Consider the following 26,562-nt stretch of genomic DNA (forward strand, 5'->3'; position numbering starts at 1 on the left):
TTCTGAATATTTTCAATCTGAGGTTGGTTGAATCCACGGATGAGTAACCAATGGATAGGGAGGGCCGAAGGGATCTACTGTATTTTTCTCTGTGTTAGGAGTAAATTTGGGACTCTTCTAAAATTAATTGTTGAAAAGTACATGGAAATAGCACAAAAATCTGAGGAGCTAAAATTTTCGCTCCAAACTCAGTTTTTATGTGAGCCAAAATAAAATAATCCTGCATTTAGGGGATTGTGGTTGGGTGTAATCTCTATTTTGCAGATAAGGAAACTGTTCTGAGAATGAGTGGCTCACCTAGAAACCTGACTACAGGGCTTTTATTTCTAATTGATCCTCTTCTGCCTGAATGACTCCATCTCTTATCCAACCTGACCTTTGCCTCATTCTCAAAGCTGGACATTCTGAATAAGGGGGATAAAATCGTTGGTTTTGTTTTTAGGTACAGATGAAAGACATAGCAGATGAGCTTTTACTACAGAAGCATGAAAGGAAAATCGGGATCTGGAAGGCAAGTGATCATTATATTCCTCCTCTTCTAAGTTCCACTCCTTCTAAATTATTATTTTTCCTTCCTCTTCATGTTCAAAAACCTTCATCAAAGACACTGCTTTCTGAACCACCAACCGATTGCTGGTAACTGTTCTTACTTAGCAGATGGAATTTTGGCACAAGTATGACTCTGCTAGAGCTCTCTTCTTAAGAATTCCTTGACCAGTGTGTCCTTTAACTATGATGTTTTATTTTGTTTTGTTTTTGCACAAGGCCCTGGGTTTGGTCCCCACACACATACTCTGTGTTTGTGTGTGTATTTATATATGAACATATACATACATATATATGTATATATAAAACACATACATATATACATATATGTACACATATATATATGTGTGTGTACATACACACACACATATATGTATATATACATATATTCTGATTGTGATGGATTTATTGAGACAAGCTATTGTTTCTAGCATATGGTAGTTTGTTTATTTTTGAGAGTAGATTATACAAAAAGAATAGTATACAATGGGATCAGCAAGTTTAGACATTTTACATTATCCCCTTTATTTAGAATAAGTTTAGCTTTAAAAGAATTAAGATACTATCATTTCAGTGATTATTAAACCCACTCTAATGATACCTTATTAGTAATTGCCCATTTTGCGTCTTATAAGCATCATGAACATAGTCATCCCTTTGAGCCTACAAGTTTATGTGTATTTATTCTTCTACAGGTCATGATAGAAGGCCACACTAGGCCCAGGTGACCCCCTGCAAACCAACAAAGATAAAAATTTATTCAAATGTTAGAGGAGTGCATGTGTCTGTTAGGATGCTCTTTCCTGGATTTCCTCTTGAACGGAAATAATTTTTTAAAATGTTTGATTTTTTTTCTGTTTTTAGTTGGAATACTAAGTAGAATGAGCTTATATTTTATGTTATTGTGCCTTATATATTATATTATTTTCTATTTAGTTAAATTATGGGTTTTAGTTAAATTACTAAGTTTTAGTATCTTAAGAAGCAGGTCTTAAAACAGTATTTGTTGAGTGGGTTTTAAATAAACATCCCAGTCTAATCCATAGTTGTTTCTATTTATGGGGCTATAATTTTAATATGGACCAGATGGTAAGGGACTTAAGTTTTTGTCCAGAGACCATGGCATGTGCCTCACTAAAGCAGTGATAGACATCTATGCACTTTATCTGGGTTAATGGCACCACCACCCATCCAGACTGCCTGGAAATGTGTTCACCCCTCAGTTCTAACTCAGATGTCATCTTCAAGCCCTGCTCTCTAAAGGCTTCACTTTTCCATGCAGAATTAGTTCTTCTTTTTTTTTTTTTAAAGAGAGAGAGAGAGAACTTTAGTATTTATTTTTTAGTTATCGGTGGACACAACATCTTTGTATGTGGTGCTGAGGATCGAACCCCGGCCGCACGCATGCCAGGCGAGCGCGCTACCGCTTGAGCCACATCCCCAGCCCCAGTTATTCTTATCTTTGTATTCCCATGGCACTTAAACATTTGTATTGATGGTCACATATGATTTTTTCCCCAAGGAATTAATTTTGTGCCTTGTCAGTGATAAATATTTTTCTTGAAATTTAATCATTAATATAATTTGTAAGTCCATCTAAAATGGTGCCTTGGAAATGATGCTTTCTTGTATGGTTGTACACTATCATCAACTCTGGGGAACTTCAATAAAATTAAAATCTATTCATCAAATTCAATAAAACCCATTTCTTATGTTTTTTAATCTGAGAGAGTAAAGGGAATTGAATATGTGATTTTAAATAATCAAAGTAAAAGGAGGAGACATGTTATATTTCAAAATTGTGAAGATATAAAATACATGTAGGTTAAAAATGCTCCATGGGTGCCTCTGGATTTCATGTTGCATGATGCAAATCCTCAGCAGAGAAACTTTATTATTTTAAAAAAGTTACTTACTACTTGTTTTTATAATTATTGATTATTAGTCATAATTTATTATTAAAATAATATGAAGATGTTCTGCCTAAAACCATGAGCTTTCAGGATATAATTATAGTGAAGTTCAATTGATATCTTTAAAAAATTAGAAACTCTTAAGTGTTACACAGCTTTTACTTTTTAAAAGGCAGGAAAACTATGTAATAGTAAAATAAATAACGGAGTAATATCTAATCATGACATTAAGATTATCATGTTGTGTTTGAGTGCCGAACTCTTACCACCCCCCGACAGGCAGGGTTGCCAAGTTGCAGTGTTTTAACATTCTCTATGTAGCCATGTGTTCTAAGTCAACTAGTCATTTCCTTTTCCCTCTACCTTTAAAAAACATGATGCCATAAAAATATAAAGGAGACAAGAGAGCGGGGGAGGGGAGTTGTCCAGTTCTATGGTATACATGACATGAATTTCAACAGCCAAAATTAAAGGAGATAAAAATCAGTAATTTAGCCTACTTGGTGACTTTTCTACTTTTTAGAGCACAGTTAATTTTCTGTATTCTGTTTTGCACAGCCAGTGGAGAGTAAATGGATATCTTCATGGAGTGATATTATTGCTTTTCGTAAAGCATTGTTGAATCCAGTTATTGCAAGACAGTTCCAACGTTTTGTGGCTCTAAAGGGAGATTTACTAGAAAACGGGGTGCTCTTTTGGCAAGAAGTACAAAAATATAAGGTATCGTATTGGAAGCTGAGGAAAACCACTTCTTTTTGAAGAGGAAATGCATTAACATATCAAATTCCTAACTATAACTCTCTAGACAAGATTTGTATAAGATCTCAATTTTGCCATCTTCTTCATCCCAATTTTAAATACTGAGGTGCTTATTACTCATTGTCTAGATACACTTACTATTATATCATGAAGAGTGAGTCCTAAAATGGTAGTAATAGGTTTTTTTAAGGCATTAGCATGTATTATACAATGAGTACCTTCCTGAAGAGAGTTTTAACTGAATTTTTCTATCTTACATATGTGTGTGTGTGTATATGTGTGCCATACACATTTTTCCCTTAAGATATCCATATAGCCAATACCCCTTTATAAGAATTCCTCCCAACTAAATTTATAACAATTGTAATCAGAGATATCGCTTTATAGATAAACCACAGATGAGAAAGGTTTTTCTATTAGAAAGAAAGGCCAAATTCTTAACAAAATAAATAAGAGAATAAGGGGTTAGACACACAGATAGTTTATTTGCAGATTAAAGTGTTTAATGGAATCATATATTATATTGTCTAGACTTGAACAGAGAAATGTTGTCTAAAAATACTTAAGAGGTATCCAGCCTCTGTTTAAATGCTCCCAGGGGTGTAGGCTTATTTTCTTGTAATCAGCCTATTTTATCTCATTGTAAGAGTGGGGAATAAAAATTGAATAGAATTCAAGAGTACAGTGTTTTCAGTTGGTCTATAATGTAAGTTTGTATCATGCAACACTAATACAGTTGCATAATATTTGTTCAATAAAATTCATGCTTTCTCCAACATACCATGAAACTTTTTTCTACCTTTTTCTGGTTTTGTACTATTCTCAGTTTAGGTTGTAACAGAAAAAAAAATTGAGAAGTTTTTTCAAAATGTTTCCCAACAATCATATCAAATAAAATTTTTGAGAATTAGACAGGAGGTAGAGTTTGCTTTCCACACAGGCAATTTTTGAGCAGGGTGGGCAGAATTATCTTAAAGTGAATATGAACATGAATAAGCCCAAGACTGTTGGGACAAGAAGAATGAGGTAAACCTTATAAAAAAAAAAGTATTAGAAAAGAACCTGGACTCATAGAAGCCACTCTTAGTGTTTGGCTGCCCTTAGTCTCCATTTTAGTATCTTTTCTGCAGTATGGCATGAAGGACTTAAGAGTACTTGGTGGCTATATTTTAAAATACACTATAAAATTAGAAATCACGCTATGGGAATAAATCCATTCCTCTGAGAAGCATCTCATTTGTGTCTGGAAAGGGAGCGCAGTGTGTTGCCAGGGTCTGAGTAGGTATAGGTGCAGCACAGAGGTAATGCTGGGGTGGTGGGGCAGGGAGATCTCGGCAGGAGTGGTGGCCCTTGTACTGGGTCTTGAGGGAACTTGCCAGATGGAAGGGGCTCCACTGTGCAAAGCCTTCACTGAGCTCATCTTATGTGGCTTACTCTGCTAAACATTTATTGTCTGGCAGATATTGTCTTAATGTTTTTCATGTAATAATGAATTTATTCTTCACAAGTATCCTATGAGTTCAAGGATATTTTCACCATTTTACAGATGAGAAAACTAAAGCACACACACAAAAAGTTAAACTCCCAACATCACCAGCTAGTTAAATCATAGAGCAGGAATTTGAAACAAGTCATTCCAATGGGAAAGCCTAAGTTCTTAACCTCAAAGTAACACTGTCTCCTAGTAGTGATTATGGTAATATTTAAAGAGCTGGCTGGAATAAGCTTAATCAGATGTTATTCTGTATCATGAAAAAATCAGAAAGAACCAGATGTACAACAAGAGGACACTGGTTACAATTATGAAACATCTCCACGACAGAATACTTTGTGCCAGTAAAAATCATGCTGTGGGAGAATCATCAATGATGGAAAAACATGTTTATATCATTGATTTATTCTAAAGTAGCTACTAGAAAACAGTATGATTTGATCTAAAATGAGTGTGTGTGTGTGTGTGTGTGTGTGTGTGTGTGTGTGTGTGTATACAGAAAAGATTAGAAAGACATTTTCATCTAACAAATATTTATTGAACCCCTACCAGGGGCCAGGTTATATATCCTGAGGGTTCAACCATGATCAAAATAATCTCTCTTCAAACTCATGCAAGAGAGGTTCAGACGATGGCAGACAAAGCAATAATAAGCCTATCATTTTGGCAACAGCAGCAGAGGAAGCCCAGGATGCTATGGAAGTAGGCAGGATGGACGTCTCTCTTGGAGTCTTGGAGAACTTACTAGAAGGAAACATACTTAACAAGACTTCCATAATAGATGACAGTTAACTAGGCTAGTGGTATGACAGGGTGGGACAATTAGGAAAAAAATCAGGGCTAACCAAAAAATTCTTCTATATGACAAGCCCACTAGTAATGGCAAATAATGCATTCCATAATGTAACAAATGCCATTTAAATATGTTTTTTCTAAGGTGATGCTAAATTAAATAGAAATGCTAACCATTATTACAATATAATGTTTTATATTAAGCTTTTTCACACATAACTTTTGCCAAACCATACATAAATTTTACATGACTGATACAAGAATTTTTCTTTCATATTATGTATAAGACAGCTAATACAATGACTGATAGGTACTGGACACTTAATAAATATTAGGTAATTTCTGACTTAGAATTAGAAGTTTCCAAACTTGTTTGTTTTCAACTGATTTAGAAAACAATGTCTGGCCGGACGTAGTGGCGCACACCTATAATCCCTGCAACTCAGGAGGAGCGCAAGTTCAAGGCCAACCTTGGCAATTTAGTGAAGCCCTAAGCAACTTAGTGAGACCCTGTCTAAAAATAAAAAAAATTACAAGGACTGGGGATGCAGCTCAGTGGTAGAACCCCCACTAAATTAATTCTAGTAGCAGAAAAATAAATTAAAAATAGCTTATTGAGCCCCTACCTGGGGCCAGGTTATATATCCTGAGGATTCAACCATGATCAAAATAATCTTCTCTCTCCAAACTCATGATGTAAATAGAGGTTCAGATGATGGTAGATAAGGCAATAACAAGTGTGTCATTAGGGCAATAGCAAGGGAAGCCCAGGATGTTATGGAAGTAGGTAGGATGGATGTCTTTCTTGGAGTCCTGGAGAACTTACTAGAAGGAAACATTTCAGCTAATGTCTGTGGCTGGAAAATGCTATAATTCAGACTAAGTTATCTCTTTATTAAGAAAAAGAATATCTCTCTATTTGTGACTTAAAAACTGGGTCAGTTTAAGAGATGGCATTACTTTTATGTTTTTTATGAAGAGGACATTATGATGGGATAATTGGAACAATATACATACTAAACAATATAGAATGCCATTCCTTCTCACCACCAGCAGGCCCACTTTCTTCACTAGCCTTTTTAAGCCCAAGTCAATTTGGTGAAAAAGCACCCTGGCAGGGAAAGCTATTGCATCTACCTGTAGCCTGAGTTAGATGCCCATTCTTGATATGCTGCATGGATCTTCTATATACCTCTACCATAACATACCATAACTAGCTATCCTGAATTTAAGTAACATGTTTTCACATTTCTCCAGTAGAGATTGAACCCTCCAAGGGCATAGGCTGTGTCTGGAGTCTCAGCTCTGTGTCTGGCAGGTAGCAGGCTCTCAATATATAGTCATTAAATGAGTCAAAGCAGGCATTAAAGCTGTTTCTTTGCCTAGAGAAACAAGTGATTTGTATTAAATGAAATCTGTACCCATATAAGGTGCATGTATTAGTTTTAGGTTCTTCAAATCCAACAGAAAGAAAAGCTATGTTTGTTTGTTTATTTATTTGTTTCTTTCTTTCTTTCTTTCTTTCTTTCTTTCTTTCTTTCTTTCTTTCTTTCTTTCTTTCTTTCTTTCTTTCTTTCTTTCTTTCTTTCTTTATGATAGCCTTGACATGTTCTGGTGCCCTCTTAACCTGAAGTTAAAATGAAATACCTTGCAGACATAGGTCTACGAAAGTGTTCTAGTAATGCATTAATCACATATTATTTTGTCTTTCCTTTCCTCCTCCTTGTTTAGGACTTGTGCCATTCCCATTGTGATGAGACTATCATCCAGAAAAAGATCACAACTATCATCAACTGCTTCATTAATTCTTACATTCCACCAGCTTTGCAAATTGACATTCCAGTAGAGCAAGCCCAGAAGATCATTGAACACAGGAAGGAGTTAGGACCATATATATTTAGAGAGGCACAGGTAAGAGATCAGGGCATGTGGCTAAGCATATTTTAAAATACATTAACAGGGCTGGGGTTGTGGCTCAGTGGTAGAGCACTTGCCTAGCATGTGCAAGGCACTGGGTTTGATTCTCAGCACTGCATATAAATAAATAAAATAAAGGTCCATTGAAAACTAAAAAAAATATTTAAAACATACTTTGACAATCAAGTAATTCTTTTAAAGCCTTTACATTATTCATATTTGGCAAGATTTCAATCCTCTGAGTACTGGGATTTTAAAATTTAGTTTAAATTAGTTTGTCAGGCCATTTAAATATAAGAAAATAGTAAGTCACGTGCTATTTTGTTGGTGATAAGATATAGCAAATAAAACTAAATAATACGCTTTGACTTTCCGTAGTTACCATTTTTATTTCTAATTTACTAAAAAAACTCCAGCTAATTCCTCCTTCCTTTCCCACCATTCATATTTCTTTTTAAAATATCTGCTACCTCAAAAATGTGTAAAATATGTGTGTCCCAAGATTTGTATATTTTTAAAGATTGGAATATTCACATAGCTCATAAAATAAGTGAGAGGAGATTTAAGTATTCAACCAACATAAAGTACACAAACTCATGAAAGGAAAATCATGTCTGTTAACCTGCTCAAGTTACTTCTTTTTAAGATAAATAATAGAAAACATTGACTTGGTGAACATAATTTATTTGCATTTTGAAAAGCCTTTTAGTGATGTTGTTCTTAAAAAATGATTAAGAAAAATAAATTATAATAGGGGTAATAGGGAAGGCCATGTCATGAATTAAGTGATATGAAACAGAGATTTAGAGTGTGATTGCCCTTGAGCATGGAAAAAGGCCATTATTCCTTAACTTTCATTTGTAAGCCAGCTGTGTTCTAAGTCCTCTAAGGGATTGAAAGTGGACTCACAATCCAAAATATGCATTTAAACAGGCAAAAATATAGAGGCATGATTGAGGATGTGCTAGAGAGAAATAGAGAAAACAGGGTGCCAGAATCAGAGCATCTGTTAATGAAGAGGTCTTAGAGAAAGCTTGGCCTCGCCTCGGGGTACTGACAACCCCAGACAGGACTTGCCAGTCTGTTTCAAAGACCTTGAGCCTGGCGTTAGAGACCTGGAGCTAGGGACGCTGGCTGGTTCTGGCACACTCTTCAGGAATTGCAGCCAGTGAGCTTTATTGGTGACCTCTGGCCTGTGACTTCTATCTGATGTCCTAAAATGGAGTCCTAGCAATAGCTTAAATATAGAGTTTGAAGCCTCTGAAAATACAGGATCTTTATTTGGGGGCCACATCCCTCTGAATCTGTTATTCCTTCTGTTGTTCCCAAGGAAGCTCAGAGAATGGCATACCACCTACCCCTACCCAGGTATACAGCTAGTATCTGGTTGCCATCTTCATGTCTTCCCTCTCCTTCATTTTGTTACTCCCTCAGCTAATCCCTTCCTCAGATGTGTCCATTTGTCTCCTTGTCAGCGGTCACTCTACCTGTATTTTCTTAAACTGTACCACACTTCAGAAATGTAACAAGTCTCACATCAAATTACCAAAACCCCCTGCCTCTGGGCTCTCTCCAGTCCTTTCAACTCAATCTGCAAACAGAGCGATCTTTCTAAAATATGTCTGATCATGTCACTTCTCTGCTTAAAATGTTTCCGTTGTTCTCTCCACTGCCCTCAGAAAGAAGTCCACATCCTTCATACTTGCCTGGCTCCATCTCTTACCGCTTCCTGCCACCTCTCCCCTGGTCTTCCTGAAATGGCTCTTGCTGTCTTCTCTCCTGAGTGTTGTGCTGGATCCTCTTCTCTTCCTGTATCTGTCCCTGTCAGAGCCCTTATCACACTAAACTACAAGTGACTATCCTCATGTCTGACTTTCCCATTAGGCTGTAAGCCTTTTGAGGACAAGGAATGTTTCTTTCTTACCTTTGTGGACCAAATGCTTGGCACATTTTTTGACTTTATGAATGAACGATGTGAGACGAGATCTGGCATGACAGTGAAGAATAAGATCATATTGGAAATGACAGCAGAGTGGAGCAAAAGGACTGAGTAGTAAATAAGACTCTGCTGTTTAGCATGGCCATCAGTGTACCTGTGATGATCCCTCCTGCCCATGCCCAGTGGCTGGAAAATTTCATCATCAGCCAAGTTTTCACTCATCCTTTGACTCATACTAAAACCATTGCTCATCTACTAGCATTGAGCAGAGTAGTTCTGTAGTTATTATTTTCTTTACCCCACAATTTGGTTTTCTTTTAGCCTTCTGGAGGTACAGATTCCATTTATTAATTATAGGCATTAACCTAAAATCTTAATTGCATCTTTTGGAAATATAGAGCTTTTATGACTTCTAGTAAAACATTATGTCCTAATTGGGTGAACTTACTAGAGAGCCTTCTACATGGAGATACATACATTTGAGAGATGGGAATGATTAAGATTTTGGAGAGAGAATGGAGAAGTAGGCACAAAAATTGGTGAACAGAAAAGAAGGAGTAATTAAATTAAAGTTCATATAGCTACTGTGATACCAGTATATTGACAAGGGGATTACCTAATTAAATGAGTGGCAGATAAATATAAATGAAATTTTCTTCAAAGCATGAATTTCATCAAATAAAATATCTCCAGATTTTATAATCACATTCCCAGGAGTCTATGGAATTCAGTCACAAAACTGTCCTTTAAAAAGGGTGAATGATTTTATAATTATGAATCACATTCATGTATGGAAAAGTGGAGCAATGAAATATGCCGATTCAGGACTCTGTTGACCATGAAGTATTTACTTTGTAAAAAAAAAAAAAAAAAAACTTCTTTTCCCTTAAGAGTTGGCTTGGTGCCTAATGGGAGGTTCATTTTTCTTAGGGCATTAGGTAAAGGCCATTCCTAGCCATACGATGTTGGGCTTGATTTGATGTGTCAAGTCCTACCTTCTTGGAAGTAATGTATGCCTCTGGAACTAATGGAAAAACTTGGCATGGGAATTAGAGCAACTATTCTTATCTCTGTAAATATCACAATTAATCACTTAATGTAAAGTGTCCTTATAGAAAGCATTTGTCTAGGATACCATTCTGCTTTCTAAATGTTACTTTTCTTGCTCTCACATAAAAGAAAGATTATATCATTTAAAAGTTACTCAAGATTTATTCTTAGATCTGCAGCTTTGTTTAAGAGCTTTTCCAGAGGCAAAATGGTATTTCCTTTCTCTAAAAGAAAGAAAAGGGGGTGGGGGAGTTTCCCTTGATGAACTGAATACTTGGAATACTTGTGTAGAACAGCAGTGTGTAGCAGATCAACTAATATATGTTTTAAAAGAAAACATAAATTTCTTATTTAAAAAGACCTAATGGATTCTTTATTAATACAATCAATTGGTTAGGGAAACATAAGAATAAAGTGACTTTTAAGTGTATTTGGTGTGTGTGTGTGTGTGTGTGTGTATTTTTTTTAAAGAAAGAATTCTCATTGGTAATAAAAAAAACATTGATGATAAGCATGTGCTGAGCTAAACTGTACTAAGAAGTCTGGAGACAATAAGTTGAAGGAAACATGGTGCATATTAAAGACAGAATAGTTAATCCATTATTATGGTGAATTAGAGTTTAAATTGATGCATTTATATAAAATTGTAATCTGAGACATACTTTGGTTTTTTACACAGATGACAATTTTTGGGGTTCTGTTTAAATTTTGGCCACAATTCTGTGAGTTTAGGAAGAATTTAACTGATGAAAAAATTATGAGTGTGTTAGAGAGAAGACAAGAATATAATAAGAAAATAAAATCCTCAAGCACAGATGACGAAAAATTGGGAAAGGTAAGACAAGACTTCTTTGGGATTGAATCGTACTTGAAGAGGTATGTGGTATGTGTGAATTTGTAGAAGAATTTTCACTGAGGAAATATAGAGATAAGTTATGGAATACAGATTTTAGTGGCTTTTAAGTCTTTGTTCAGAGGTTTCAGATTTACTTTTGAATTCCCCAAGATTCATTTCAAATATTGCCTCTTCTATGTGAAGTCTTCCTTAACTCTCCTAGCTATGCAAACAGCTTACATCTGCTGCAGTAATGTTCCCCGCTCTCATAAAGCATGCTTTTTATTGTCCTGTAAGTTTCTGCATCTGCCATCTTTGATGGATAGAGATCCTTAAAGAAAGAATCACAAGTTCAAGGCCACCCTCAGCAACTTAGCAAGACCCTGTCTCAAAATTTAAAAAAGTAAAAAGGGCTGGGGATGTAACTTAGTGTTCAATCCCCAGTACAAAGAGAGAGAGAGAGAGAGAGAGAGAGAGAGAGAGAGAGAGAGAGAGAGAGAAGAGCTCATCTGACTCTTCATCCATATTTCATAAGCACAATTACCTGCAGCCAGCATGTTGCTTTATCATTAATAATCATTGTTTATTGAATAAATCAGGAATTCTATGTGGTGTATGTAAAATAAAGTGTGTAATATACTTTACATCACAGAATACCATTGAAAAACATGTGGAACATAGCACATGTCATAAAGTAAATGTTAGTCACGATGATACTGTAGCAGCGGGTCTGGCATGGTGGTGTGCACCTCAGTCCCAGCTGCTTTGAAGACTGTGGTGGAAGGATGGCTTGAGGTCGGGAATCCAAGACCAGCCTGAGCAACATAGGGAGACTCTATCTCAAAAACAAATGTAGCAATAATTTTCCTTTTTTATTACAAAAATAATAATATCAAACATATCTTTAATTTTAAGTAGTTAAACGGAACTGGGTAATCTAAAGAAAGTTATGATAAGAGAAAAAGAATCTCATGAAAATAACTTTCATTTAGTTTAATATCAAATACTTAAAATGAACAGTGTCAAATTTATTAACAAAAGAGCACGTAGCTTCACTAAATAAAAATTTTAAACTTTCAAATGGCAAAAAATAACATTACAAGAAAAAATCGGGAAATAAAAGTTATGATGTAAGTTGTAAAAGCAAATCAGAAAAAAAGGTAAATACTCTTATTAGAAATTTGGGTGAAGAGGGCTGTGGCTGTGGCTCAGTGGTAGCACACTTGCTTGGCAAATGTGAGGCACTGGGTTTGATCCTCAGTACCACGTAAAAATAAATAAACAAAATAAAGATATTGTGTTCATGTATAACTAAAAAAAAATTTTAATAAAAACCCTACATGGGATGATGCCCTTCAACAAATGAGTGGATAAAGAAAATGTGGTATTTATACACAATGGATTATTACTCAGCTATAAAAATGAATGCAGTTATGGTGTTTGCCAGTAAATAATGGAACTAGAGACTATCATGCTAAGTGAAATAAATCAATCCCCCCAAACTAAAAGCCAAATATTCTCTCTATACACAGATGCTAGCATACAATAAGGGAGGGAAGAATAAAAATTTATTGGATTAGACAAAGGGGATGTGAATAGGAAAGACTGTAGAATGAATAAGACACAACTCATATGAATACACAACTGGTTGTAACTCCACATCATGTATAACCACAAGAATGGGAATGTATGTATGTATAATGTCAAAATACATTCTACTGTCGTGTATCACTAAAACTGAAATGTAGTGGAACATTATGTGAAATTTGGAGATTCAAATTAAAATTTAGGATCGATACTTTAGTTCTTTTCCATAATTACCTGCTGTTTTTGGCAAACATAGTGTTTAGCAAACATTGTTCTGGATGATGTTTGCAATTAAAAGACATGTTCTGTCGTCTCAAAAAAAATGAGATGGCATCAAATTATAAAGCTTCTTCATGACAGAGGAAATAATCAAGAGCATCAAGAGAGAGCTATAGAATGGGAGAAAATCTTTGCAACCTCTTCCTAAGATAGGACATTAATATTCAAGATATACAAAGAACTCAAAAAACTTAACATCAAAAAAGCAAATAACCCAATCAATAAATGGGCAAATGAACTAAATAGACAGTTCTCAGATTAAGAAATCCAAACTGTCAACAAATAAAAAAATGTTATACATCTCTAGGAATTAGAGAAATGCAAATTTAAACTACACTGTGACTTCATCTCACTCCAGTCAGAATGGCAGTGATCAAGAATACATGTTAACAACAAATGTTGGCAAGGATGTGGGGGGAAAATGTACACTCATGCATTGCTGGTCAGATTGCAAATTGGTGCAGTCTCTCTGGAAAGCAGTACAGAGAGTACTCAAAAAGCTAGGAATGGAACCATTTGACCCAGTTATTCCACTCCTTGAAATATTATATCCAAAGGAGTTAAAATCAGCATGATATATTGATACAGCCACAAAAATATTTGTAGCAGCTCAATCCACAATAGCTAAGGTATGGAACCAATCTTGGTATCCTTCAATAGATGAATGGATAAAGAAAATGTGGTATATATACGCTATGGAATATTACTCAGCCATAAAGAAGAATGACTTTATGACATTTGCTAGTAAATGGGTAGTTTGGGAGAAGTGAAATAAGCCAATCCCCCAAATAAAAGATTGCATGTTTTCTCTGATATGTGGAAGCTAATCTACAATAAGCGGGGGGTGGGAGTGGGAGGAAGGTATAGAAGTTCAGTGGAGTAGACAAAAGGGAATGAAGGAAAGGGAAGGGATGGGAATATATGTATATAAATATACTAAGTGAATCTCACCATTGTGTACATCTACAAGAAATTAATTAAAAAAATAACTATGAGTAAATGACAGAAAGATCGGTAGAGGAGAGGAAAGGGAAGGGGAGGTACTGGGAACTGAATTAGAACAACATATATTTCATACTTTTAAAATTATGTCAACACATATTTTTTATATATGTATAACATGTATAACTAAAAAGAACAAATAAAGAAACACTTCTCATTAGTAATAAAATAAAAACATTGATGATAAGCATGTGATGAGCTCAACTATACTAAGAAGTCTGGAGACCATAAGTTGAAGGAAACATGGTGTATATTAAAGACAGAATAGTTAATCCATTATTAGGGCGCTCTGGCATGACAGTGAAGCATAAGATCAAATTGGAAATGAGAGCAAAGTTAAGCAAAAGGAAACTCTGCTGTTTGGTATGACTATCAGTAGTCACTACCTGTGACTACCCCCCTGCCCAGGCCCAGTGGCTGGAATTGCATAAAATTCAAGCAACAAAACATAAACATTAAGATTATAGATTATATTTGTATTTTTATGCATTTTCTTTAGTGAGAAGTCTGCATGGATGTTCTTGAAAATGTTACAATGGTTTCTCTTAGATGCTAGAATTTGGGAATAGATTTTATATTCCACTTCATTATCTCATTTGTTTTTAAATATTTTATATTAGTATAAAAAGAAAATTAAGATCAAAATGACTTGATGAAAACTCAGTTGTAGCATTCACCATGAAATATTTTTTCACATGGTATTACAACTTCTTCACTTCAAATTCGTATTAGTATAGCATTATCCCTTTTCTGGAATAATTTAATTTAATATGATTACAGCTTGGAATCAAACAATATGGAAGTACTACAGGGTCTGCTACCAAAAGCGCCTTAGTCACTGAACCCCTCCAAGGCCTGCAAGCATATGGCCGGCAGGTAAGCAGCAAAAGAGCACAGGTCTCACTTCCTCTCCAGAGGACTGGGTGGTGGCTCCCAAACTGGACAGTGCTGGGGTGTGTTTGAAAGTGGGGCTAAAGTTATAACACTAGGAATGATTGGAAGGGAACGTCCTTGAGTTTTTAGAGTTGAACAGTACTTTTAAGCTGATTCTGGACATGTAATCAAGGAAGATAACTTCTTGATACACATGAGTAAGATTTAAGTTGCAATGACCATTTTACTGGAAAAGAGAATAAGAGAGAGAAAAAAACTATATGTACATATATGTTGTTATATTCTTGTGTTAAGAGATGACAGAAGAATGTTAATGCTTTGTTTCAGTTTTCTAATTTCTTGAAGTGGTCATTAAATTGGCCATTGACTAATACATTCACAACTTTTTTGTTTATTTTTATAATTAGCACATTAATATCACTTCTCCCCAAATTTCATGAGTTTATGTGCATTTTTTATTATTTTATATTGAAAGTGTTTGCATCTTAGGATAATACTGACTCAAGAAACAATCATTTTAGCTCAGGAATGTCACGTAACTTCAGTTATCTGGTTGAACTAATAGACTGAAACGCTTTACTTTGAGAACAGAAATATTCAATTTTATGCAACCATGTGCTGAAAGAGAAATATCTAAAAGTGTACAATACCTAAAAATACATTCAGAAATATATTAGTAAATTATTAGTATTAAACTTCAAAAACAGAGTGTAAAAAGAAAAGGGGTAAATGGCAGGGTTCCGTGGCACACGCCTGTAATCCCAGCAGCTAGGGAGGCTGGGGCAGGAGGATCACAAGTTCATAGCCAGCTTCAGCAATTTAGCGAGGCCCCTAAGCAACTCAGTGAGACCCTGTCTCTAAATAAAATAAAAAAAGGGCTGGGGATGTGGCTCAGTGGTTGAGTGCCCTAGAGTTCAATCTGCTACGGAAGGAAGGAAGGAAGGAAGGAAGGAAGGAAGGGAGGGAGGGAGGGAGGGAGGGAGGGAGGGAAATGCTGATGTAGATGACCAGGTTTCTAATTTTTATTCTCCCTTATAATTCAACATTACCTCATTGACTGAAACTCAGCACATAATCTTCTTTGAGTCTGCTTTCTTATCTGTAAAAAGAGAGAAATGAGATGATAGTGTCCTAACAGAATGCTCAAGATATTTGTAGGAAATGGAAAAGCTTTTGAAACGGAAGTGGTGATATACTCCTGTAATCCCAATGGTTTGGGAAGCTGAAGCAGGAGAATTACAAGTTTAAGGCCAGCCTAAGCAATTTAGTAAAACCCTCTCTCAAAATAAAAAGGGCTAGAGATATAATTCAGAGGTAGAATGCTCATGGGTTTGATTTTTTTTTCCAATTTTTATTCTTTCAATACTGAAAGAAAGAAAGAAGAAATACCCTTTGGAAACCAAAGTCATTTTATAAATATAAATGTAGATCATAGATATTATAGCTATTTAAAGTATCCATGTTGAATTACTCTAGCAACTTGTAAAATAATAATAACACTGCCATTTTGCAAATGTGGGTGGGTGCCTGGTATATGCATTTTTCAGCTAGCTTTTGCACATTGAAATTGTAATTAATCCAATTGCAAAAATTGTCCTCTGATTCTCCCACCCCCAAAATCTTGGATCTTTTATAAGCACCTAATATGTAAAGATTTAACTGTCAAGATATCTATAAAACTTTTGTGACACTGATTCACTGGGCAATATTATCATCATCCTCATATCCTCCCCCTCCCCACTCATCCAGGAAATTTACAGATTTAGGCAAAAATCTTTAGAATGCCCTTACTGTATCATAAACATTCTAAGAAAAGGAGTAAGATAGATTGATAATAATTTGTGATGCCCAAAATGTTTACTAAGCAAATTCAGCTTGTGAAATTTATACCCCTTAAACTTCTGATATGCATACTTTCGCATACTTATCTTCGTATGTGTTATACTTCAATAAAAAGTTTAAATGAAAGGATATAAGTCATTTTACCCTCAATAATATAAGTCATTTTACCTCCAGTTTCCTTCCTCAGGCAAAAATTTCTAGAATTAACTTTGAAAATCATTTTTCCAGCCAACCTGGTGCTACTCAAAGTATATAGAAGCCTTAGAACAGGAAAGAGTTCTTCTTAAAATCCAAGAGGAACTGGAAAGAAAGATGCTTGCAGGTAAGTTTTTCTCTTTATTTACAAGATTATTTTGCTATTTCCTATCACAGATTAATTTTAGAGGATTTCAGCAATTACTTTTTATTTCGCTCATTTTGCACAGGTACATCATCACTAAGTAATTTATTTAGGCCTTCTGGTTCAGTCATGTCTTTGAAGAAGACTTGGTCTACCATCAGCCTCCTGAGTGAGTTTCCAGGGCTAGTCCGTCTTCAGTCCTCCTTTCTGCCTCTCAATTGGCCATTCAGAACATGGAGGCCATTCAGAACCCCCACTTCCCTGAATCCCAAGTTAGGGATGCGAGTGTGTCCTGGTGTGTTCTGTCTCTGTGTTTTCTCTCCTTGCTGAGGAGGAAAGACTAAGGTATTTATTCCTACAACTTGACCTCTTTTCCAGAGGGACAGCATTGATGTCAGCGTTTGCATCCTGTTGCTGATAGGTGCAAGGTGAGTCCTAGTCTGAGAGATGGTCATTCCCACCATGTCCCTTTAGCACACACTCATATATATGTGTGCAGCTGTGCACACATAAACCACACGCACACACACCACACACATCTACACATCCGCGCCCCACTGACAAATCAAGGGGTCGGAACATCTTGTCCTCCTTTTGAATGGCATTGTCTCTCCTGAGAAGTAATGCCTTTGAGAGGGATGATTGATGGTTCCTCTTTAGTACTTATCCATCCTCTCTTCCACAGAGAACATGGATGGAAGAATGGGATATAGCACAGTTTTCCCAAAATGGGAATATAAGAAGGAACTGAAAGTAAAGACAGGGCCTTTCTCCCATAAAAAAATATTGATATACAGATTATCTGTCATTGTTTTGTTTTTGTTTTGCCATGTTTTTGTTTTGAGCCCAGAGGCACTCCACCACTAGGCTATATCCCCAGCCCTTTTGTTGTTGTTGTTGTTGCTATTTTAAGACAGGATCTCCCTAAGTTGCTCAAGCTGGCCTTGAATTTGCCATTCTCCTGATTAACATCCCAGGTAATTGAGATAACAGTGTCCACCACCATAACCAGCCTTACATGGTTTTGACTGGGCACTAATGTTGAGGTTTAACAAGGCCTTTACAAAGTAGTCCAATGGCAAAATGTAGTACATGTGTGACCCATTGGCCAGATAGTTGAAGAAGCCAGTTAAATTAAAGTCCCCTTCATTTTTACCTTTTGTCCTGCAGATTAACTTTTTGGTTTTTTAAAATTCTTACTTTTTCTGGTTCTTGGGAGGGGTTGATGAGCAGGCCTAATGTTTTTAGCCTGTTCATTTTTTTTTCCTATTATTATTTACCCTACCCACTGTTTCCCCCACTCCTTAGGACACCACTTTCTTGATCCTGTGACAATTCTGTATAGGTTTTGTTGTCTCTGTTCTGGATTTATATTTTCCATAATATCATTTTAAATTTATGTTTTCTATAAATGCTTATGTTTTCATGACTTTATTTTTGTCTTGCAGGAATTTTTTATGTCAAAGTTAACTGACACGAGAAGCTCAAGTCTTGATGGTCTGCCATAGAGCAAGTCTAATATTCACATAAAATTTAGCTTGTTTTGCTTTTATACTTGTAAAATTACAGTTATTCTGTACACATGACATACAAGAATGTAAAATTCTCAGAAACCTTACAACAAAATTACTACTATCAAGGTTAAAAGAATCAAAATGTTTTTCTTATCACAATCCTTAAGAGTATGTAATGTTTTTCTCCTCAGTTAATATTTTAACAAATATTCCTTGATTCCTTTACTATATTTAATTAGCAGATACATTCGGCAAGTGATCAGGGAACATGAATATTCCTAGCAATAAACTGGCCCAAAATATAAACCAAAGAGTCTTCCCTCTTTCCTTTATAAAGAAGCTATCATTAAAGCAGTGGTTCTCACACTTTAATGTGCCTACGATTGACATGTGACCCTGACTCGCAATTCAGGTTCCTGGGGCCACTTCCTGAGAATCTGCTTCAGTAGTGCTTGGGCAGGACTCAGTTTTTACCAGATGTCCCAGGTGATTCTGATGCAGTATTCCACAGAGGACTCTTTGAGATAAACTGATAGGGCAGCAAGAAAAGTACTTCAAAAGGTAAAAGCCCTCTTACTTACTGAAGCTGCATTTTTTACTCAGAGGATCCAGACTTTACTTGTTCCTGGAAGGAAGGGAAAGTGGGTAAAGAAATTACCTGGGAGGGTGGTTTATGGACCTTATGACTCAGTTGCTCCAAGGACTGTGACTAAATGACCAGATTGTGAACAATGGACTTCCAGTTCTACACAATCTTGGAAGATATTTTCAAAGTTGTAAGTACCATTCCAAATTCTCCAAGGAGTTAAATATTTTAAGTGGGGAGAGTATCAGTAGATATACTTTAAAGATCATCTTTCTTCTAAAGCAGGGGGTTTAGGAACTCTGAAGTTTCCTATGCTCCCACAGCACCCCTAAACCCTAGAAAGCCTATTTTGTGACTATTTTCCATTTGTTAACCTTCTTAATCCATCTTTTCTTTTCTCAATCTCTCTCTCTCTATTTCTCCCACCCCTGTTTTTCCTCTCCCACTCTTATCCTACCTTCTCTGTTTTTTTGTTTGTTTTATTTTTGTTTTTTGTTTCTGGGAATTGAACCCAGAGGCACCTAACCAGCCACATCCCCAATCCTTTTTAAAAAATATTTTATTTAGAGACACATCGTCTCTAAATTGTTGAGGCTGGCTTTGAAGTTGTGATCCTCCTGCCTCAGCCTCCTGAGTTGCTGAGATTACAGGTGTGTGCCACCATACCTGGTTAATAGAGCATTTTATGTGGTCCATTTTTCTCTCTTACCATATCAATTAGACTTCTTTTAAAAATTTTCTCACTGGTTGTCCCAAAGTGTGCAATACACATTACAACTAATAAAAGCCCTCTTTCAAAGAATGTTAAAAGCACCAGGCATGGTGGTACATGCCTGTAATTCCAGCAACTCAGGAGGCTAAAGCAGAAGGATCCCAAATTCAAGTCCAGTCTGGGCAATTTAGTGATACCCTGTCTCAAAATAAAACATAGAAAAGGCAAATTTTAAAAAAGAAAAATTTGAAAAAAGCCAAGAAGAAAGGGGTAGGGCAACTTAATCTACAGAGGAACAAAGATAAGAATTACATTTGACTTCTCTTCAGAAACCATGCAAGCAAGAGAGTGTGGAGTAAAAAATTTTAACTGTTCAAAGAATGTAGGTTAGTGATAGAGCACCCCAGGGGTCAGTCTTCAGTATCAACCTTTATCCCTCTGCAAAAATAAATAAATAAATAAATAAAATAAACACTATAGTATTTCTAGGTAGTACAAGTACCTATAACAGAGTATTACCAATCCTCCTTTATCACACTTTCCAATAAACTATAATCACTGAATACGTTTTGCGGTTATTTTGAGCAAATTTTTATCTGTTAGAACAATTGGGAATAAGAAAAATAAAATTTATTATTTACCTTCATATTCCTTCTCTATTAATCTTCTTTATGTAGATCTGAGTTTCTGACATATATGATTTTTCTTTTCTCTGAAGAATGACTTTTCATATTTTCTTGTAAGATAGGTGTACTTGAGACAAATTCCTTCAATTTTTCTTTGCCTTAGAAAGGCTTCCTTTTTAAAGATAACTTCATAGGACAAAGAATTCTGGATCAGTGTTTTTTTTTTTCTTTCAACACTGAAAATATTTCACTCCACTCTCTTATCTGCATGGTTTCTGAAGAAAAGTCAAATGTAATTATGATCTTTTCTACTGTGTGGGTTGAGCTGCCCCATTCCTTTCCTTCTGGCTTCTATCAAGATTTTCTCTTTGTCTTTGATTTTCTTAAGTTTGAATATTACACAAATAGGTATAGATTTGGGGGCATTTATCCAGCGTGGTATTCTTTGAACATCCTGGATCTGTTTTGTTGTCTATCATTGATGCTGGGAAATTTTGTCGTTATTACTTCTAATAGTTCTTGTTTGTTTTCTTTTCCTTCAGTATTTCCATGACAAGCATTGACACCTTTTGTTATTGTGCCACAGTTCTTAAATATTCTTTTCTTTTTAATTCATCTTTCTCTTATCATATCAGTTTTGGAAGCTTCTGTTGAGCTCCTAAAGCTCATGATTCTTTCCTCAAGTGAATTCAGTCTATTGATGAGTTCATCAAAGGCATTCTTCATTTATGTCATAGTGTGTGCTTTTTTATTTCTAGCATTTCTGTGAGTTTTTTTTCCTTGGAATTCTCTGTGCTACAGTACTCATCTGTTCTTGCATATTGTCCACTTTTTGAAAAAAAATCAGAACTCTTACCATATTAATCATAGTCATTTTAGATTTCCTACTCAGAATGTCAATACCTCTGCCATAGCTGAGTCTGGCTCTGGTGCTTGCTCTCTTCAGACTGCATTTTGCCTCTTCACATGCCTTGTCATTTTCTGTTGAAAGTGAGACATGATGTATTAGGTGAAAGGAACTGGGGTGGATTAGCCTTTAGTGTGAGGTTCATGTTCAGCTGGCCAATGATATGAACTTACTGTGTTGTTAGAGCTTGAAATTTCCTCTTTGCCCTTGTGTCTTGTTTCCCTGTTGTGTTTGGGTTTTCCTGAAGACTAAATAGTGCCTCAGCCTTGACATTCTTGAAATTGGTCCCTGTTAATGTGGTGGTGGAGGAACATATTGTAGCCCCATGATTAGATCTCAGTGTTTCATGAGCCTGAGTTGGGTATTTCCCCTTCCCAGTTTGTTTGGGCTTTGATAAAACCCTCCTCTGTTGGGGTCTTGTCAAATTGTCTCCTAGAGGGTAGGCCTTGTAAAGAACAGCACACTCGGGGTAGATTTCAAAATGATGACTCTAGTCCTCTCCTACCAGAAGCAAGAGGAGATTTTTCTCTGGTTTTCTCGGGAAAACATGGTAAAACTTCTAGAGATAAAACTCAAGGGAATTTGGGGGCTCCCCTAATTCTGGACCCTTGAGACTTTTTTTTTTTTTTTTTTTTAACTCTCAAGCTAGTCTGCAGTAAGCCTTGAGCAATTCATCAGTTACAGCCTCACTGTTCCTACTGAGGCTGGTTCTAGCTGCAGGCTTCTGCTCCTGATGAGCTTTCTGTCTCTCTGGTTTTCGGGGCAGCAGGTTGCCTTATTACCAAAATTTTTTGATGGATGCAAGGAGAATTGATGATTCAGATTGTTTAGCCCTTTTTCTTGTGAGGATGGTTGTGATGACTGACCTCCTTACATGACAGTCCAAAGCCCTCAAAGTGTCTTCAGAGCATGAGCTTATCCTAGTTTTTATCATTAGAGGGAATTTCCTTATATTAGTGTGCAGGAAGTATCATCAACTGTGGTTCCACAGGCTCTTCTTCTCAATGTTTTGACATTTCCTGCCTGGCCACCTTCCCCCTGTCCTCAGTGTAATCTTTCTAAGATGCAAACATGATTCCCCTGTCTGCATCCTTCATTGAGATGATTGGTAAAACCTGCTATTGCTCAACTAGAAGTCCTTTACTTAGCATGATGCATATTTAAGGCCCTTTAGGTTCAGGTTTATGGACCTCAGCATGATTATCATTATTTGTTGTAGAGGGCTGTCCTGTGCATTGTGACAGTGTCCCCGGCCCCTACACACTTATGCTGATAACACTTCCCCAGTTGTGGTAACTCAAATTTCTTTAGGTATTTTGTCAAATCAGCCTTATTTGAGAAGCACTGCTTTAGCCTTCTGAAGGTTTTATTTTTGTTTTTTGAAATCTCTGATTATAATAAAACTTTTAAATTCTAGTTTCAGGGCATATATATATATTTCTTAAAGTGTCATACCTGCTGCCTCCATAACACCTACCAACAGTACTTTTTAATCACCAATGACTGATTTGTTTTAGTGAGTGTCTATCTTACATCTACTTGAATATTTTCTGCTTTTTAATGTAATCACTGAAAGCATAATGCCTAATAGAGATTCCCAGCCAATGTTTGTTGAATTAATAAAACTTAAATTCCATATTCAAGTTTAATGTAGCATATACTGTGTTTTAAGTAATCTTAAAAGCGCCCTTAAATCTGAATTGGGTGTGTACAACTAACTAAATAAATTTTTATTGTGCTCTATTTTTGTATTTGATGCTTCTTAATTTTATGAGGTCTCTTAAAGAAAACACAGTTCATTTTCAGAAGAGTCCTAAGTTTTAAAAACACAAATTACTATGCTGGGGTTGTAGCTCAGAGGTAGAGCACTTGTGGAGCATGGGTGAGGCAGTGGGTTCGATCTCAACACCATAAATAAATAAATTAATTAAATTTAAGGCCCTGGTCTCTTCCTCAATGAGAAATTACTTTTGTATTTTGATTTAGGACCTTGGATCAAAAGATGAAAAGAAAAATGGAAAATCTGTGTTCTTTCCCTTTCTAGAGTCAGATACTTAGGGTATGTGACTAAAATTCCTGATCTGAAAATAGTTACTATGTTAGCAACGTCTTCCTTATTATTATTACTATAAAGCTAGTATACGCACCTGGGGAAAACATTCAACAGTACATGATGAAGTGAAGTGTGATCTCCCCCTTTGCCCCATTACATTACAGGCTGCTGTTCCCAACATCCCACTTTGATTCCTCTTAGTACTGTGTCAGACCACAGCCCAGTTGTATTAGAGAAAAAGGATAGGTGCTCAGAGACTAAAGAAAACATCAGGAGATGGTGTGCAAGAAAAAAGGTTGATTGGAAAATGCTTACAGGGAGGTCCAGTGACAACAGGATGGACAGACAGCACCACTGTCCCTCTGGTGCTTTGCCAGAAAACAGTGCCTTCATCCCTCCTGGTATCTTGGTCCAGTAGTGACCAACTGGACAAGTAGCACTTATTATCTCCAGAGTGTCCTCAGTTACCACAGGGAGAAGAACTTTATAAATTAGGCCACAGAAGCAGTGAAATCATTTGTTTGCTTTGTTCCTTGTATGACCAGAGTTCCCAGGAACAGCTGTCCTGACATGCATGCAAGAAAGCGGTTCCTACAAATAACCCCATTGCCCTAGTTGTAATACACATGAGAAAGAAAGAGCTAGTAGTATCTCTAAAGATAGAATTTATCTGGACATTCTAGCCAGGCCTGCTCTTATTATTCCCTTAACTAGGCTTAGTTCTTGGGAACAGAAATGGGTATTTCAGGGACATAGTGTTTTATTGTTTTCCTTTTCTTCAAGATGACACATAATGAGGCTGGGGCTGGGGCTCAGTGGTAGAGTGCCTGCCTCGAACATGTGAGGCACTGGGTTCAATCCTCAGCACCACATAAAAAAATAAAAATATTGTGTCCAACTTCAATTTCTAAAATAAAAGATGGCACATAATGGAATCCCACCATTAGCTATGCTCATGACCACCTCACTGGAGTAAACTATCCTTTCTCAGGCTACCTCACAGGTAGGTATGGCCACCTGACCATTAAGCCAAGGGGATGTGAACATAGTGTGCAATATCCATTCAAGTCTTAAGAATGAAAATGCTTTCCAACCATTTCTCTTTTCTCTCTTCCTGTGGGATCACAGTTGTGCTGGCTAGCAAGCTCCACCATAAAGATGGAACATCTGAAGAATTATGGAACCTAAGTCTCTGAATGGCCTCAAGGACAGCTGCCTCACTCTGGACAGAGAAACAAATTTTAATCTTTTCTTTAATATTTACTTTTAGTGGTTACAATACCTTTATTTTTATGTGGTGCTGAGGATCAAACCCAGTGCCTCACACATGCTAGGCAAGCAATCTATGTTTGAGCCACAACTCCAGCCTCCTAATCTTTGAGTCACTTTATTCTTATGCATTTTTATGTGCTTCTGTAACAGAAACCTAAAATATATGGCATTGATCAAGCAGTCAGTTTGTGGACATAAACAAAGCATATAATTACAATAAGAAAGGTGGAAACCTTTGTAATATTATACAAAATGTTTGATAAAACTATTACTTCTATTAACTTTGAAATTTTGGTGGAAGCCATGACCCTCTAACTCTTGAATTCTGCACTCCTGCAAAGTCATGATGTGGTCATCACAGGCTGATGCCAGCATGAGCTGCAGCTGGCCTACTTAAACCACAGCTATAGCCAGGGAGAGCTTTGCAGGCTGGATGCAGGGAAACAAATTCTGAAATGAGGCCAAGAAGACTGTTTCAGGGTTCTTTGAAACAGTTCTTCCCTAAAGGTCTCTGGACCTATGATGAAAGGGTTGACCTCAAAGATTTCTGAGATGCAAAGCAACTTTTTTTTTCATGTAAATCTCTTAAACAAGTGATTAATCAATCACATCCTTACATGTATTTTTCTCCCTCCTTCCCCAGCCAGGTTGCAAATTTTCCAGACTTCTTCACTCTGCTTCTTTTTGCTCCTAAGTCTCACTGTAAATCTGACTAAACCTGGTCAATAATACCCATACCTTAACCTGAATGTTTTGTTGTTTTGAAATTAATTCCATAAAATAAGCCAGTCTGTCACTTTAAAAATTGTACCTCCAACAAAGACTTTGGATATGGACTCAATATAGTGAACTTCTTTGCTACCTCATAACAATGTCCTTCCCTCCAATTTCCAATTAAATCCTCCTTTCTACTGGAGACGAGTTCTCTAATTTCCTCATCTCATGACTGCTCACCAGAATCACGTGTAACCTTCCACTTGGCAGAATGCTAGGCTTTTCCTGGCCTGCTCCTCCAAACTCTTCCAGCCTCCGCCGATACTTCAACTCCAAAGCCACTTCCACATTTTCAGATTCTCATTATTAGCAACAGTTCCACTTCTGGGTACCAATTTTCTGTATTTGTTCATTTTCCGTTGCCAATAACACAATAATATCACAGGCCAGGCAAGTTTTAATGAAACTGGTTCATGGTTCAGAAGGCCCAAGATTGAGGAACCACATCTGATGATGCCCTTCTTGCTGGCAGAATCCTGATGTGGTACAGGGTTTCATGTCCAAATGAAGGGAAACATGCACATATGTTTTCTGGTCTCTTCATCATGAGAGCTCTACCCTGCTGACCATATCTGATCTTAATAACCTCCCAAAGGCTCTAACTCCTGAAGGTTCATACCACCTTTCCATGTTGCTGCACTAGGTACCAAGTTTCTAACACATAAACCTTGAGGGACAAACCACATCCGAACCATAATACCACGTATATCCACATAGACACTCAGGGATCAAAGGTTCATCATCCCCTACTTTTTATCCTACTTGTTCCCCAAACACTTGTTTCTGTAAGCCAGAACCATTCTAGCAAGTCCCACTCCTCATACCAAATCTAGGAAAGATCTGTTTCTTCTACTTCAAAAATTTTGACATCAAACATGTAGGTTTTCTATAAAAAAAAAATCTCCAGTTCTCTGCAAAAACCAAGTGAATT

General features: G+C 36.4%; 1 protein-coding gene across 1 annotated transcript in view; it reads left to right on the forward strand.

Moving 5' to 3' along the window:
* The window catches only part of Rgs22 (regulator of G protein signaling 22), a 112,284-nt gene extending 89,009 nt beyond the window's left edge, over window positions 1-23,275 (forward strand). The window contains exons 20-27 of the mRNA XM_078016868.1: window positions 443-511; window positions 3,018-3,179; window positions 7,234-7,413; window positions 11,088-11,243; window positions 14,892-14,987; window positions 17,076-17,169; window positions 17,273-17,615; window positions 18,636-23,275. Coding sequence (XP_077872994.1) covers window positions 443-511; window positions 3,018-3,179; window positions 7,234-7,413; window positions 11,088-11,243; window positions 14,892-14,987; window positions 17,076-17,169; window positions 17,273-17,517 — 1,002 coding nt within the window. The 3' untranslated portion in view covers window positions 17,518-17,615; window positions 18,636-23,275. The remainder of the gene's footprint in view (window positions 1-442; window positions 512-3,017; window positions 3,180-7,233; window positions 7,414-11,087; window positions 11,244-14,891; window positions 14,988-17,075; window positions 17,170-17,272; window positions 17,616-18,635) is intronic.
* The last annotated feature ends 3,287 nt before the right edge of the window (window positions 23,276-26,562 follow it).

This window comes from Ictidomys tridecemlineatus, chromosome 7 (assembly GCF_052094955.1).
Source record: "Ictidomys tridecemlineatus isolate mIctTri1 chromosome 7, mIctTri1.hap1, whole genome shotgun sequence".
Taxonomy (NCBI): Eukaryota; Metazoa; Chordata; class Mammalia; order Rodentia; family Sciuridae; genus Ictidomys; species Ictidomys tridecemlineatus.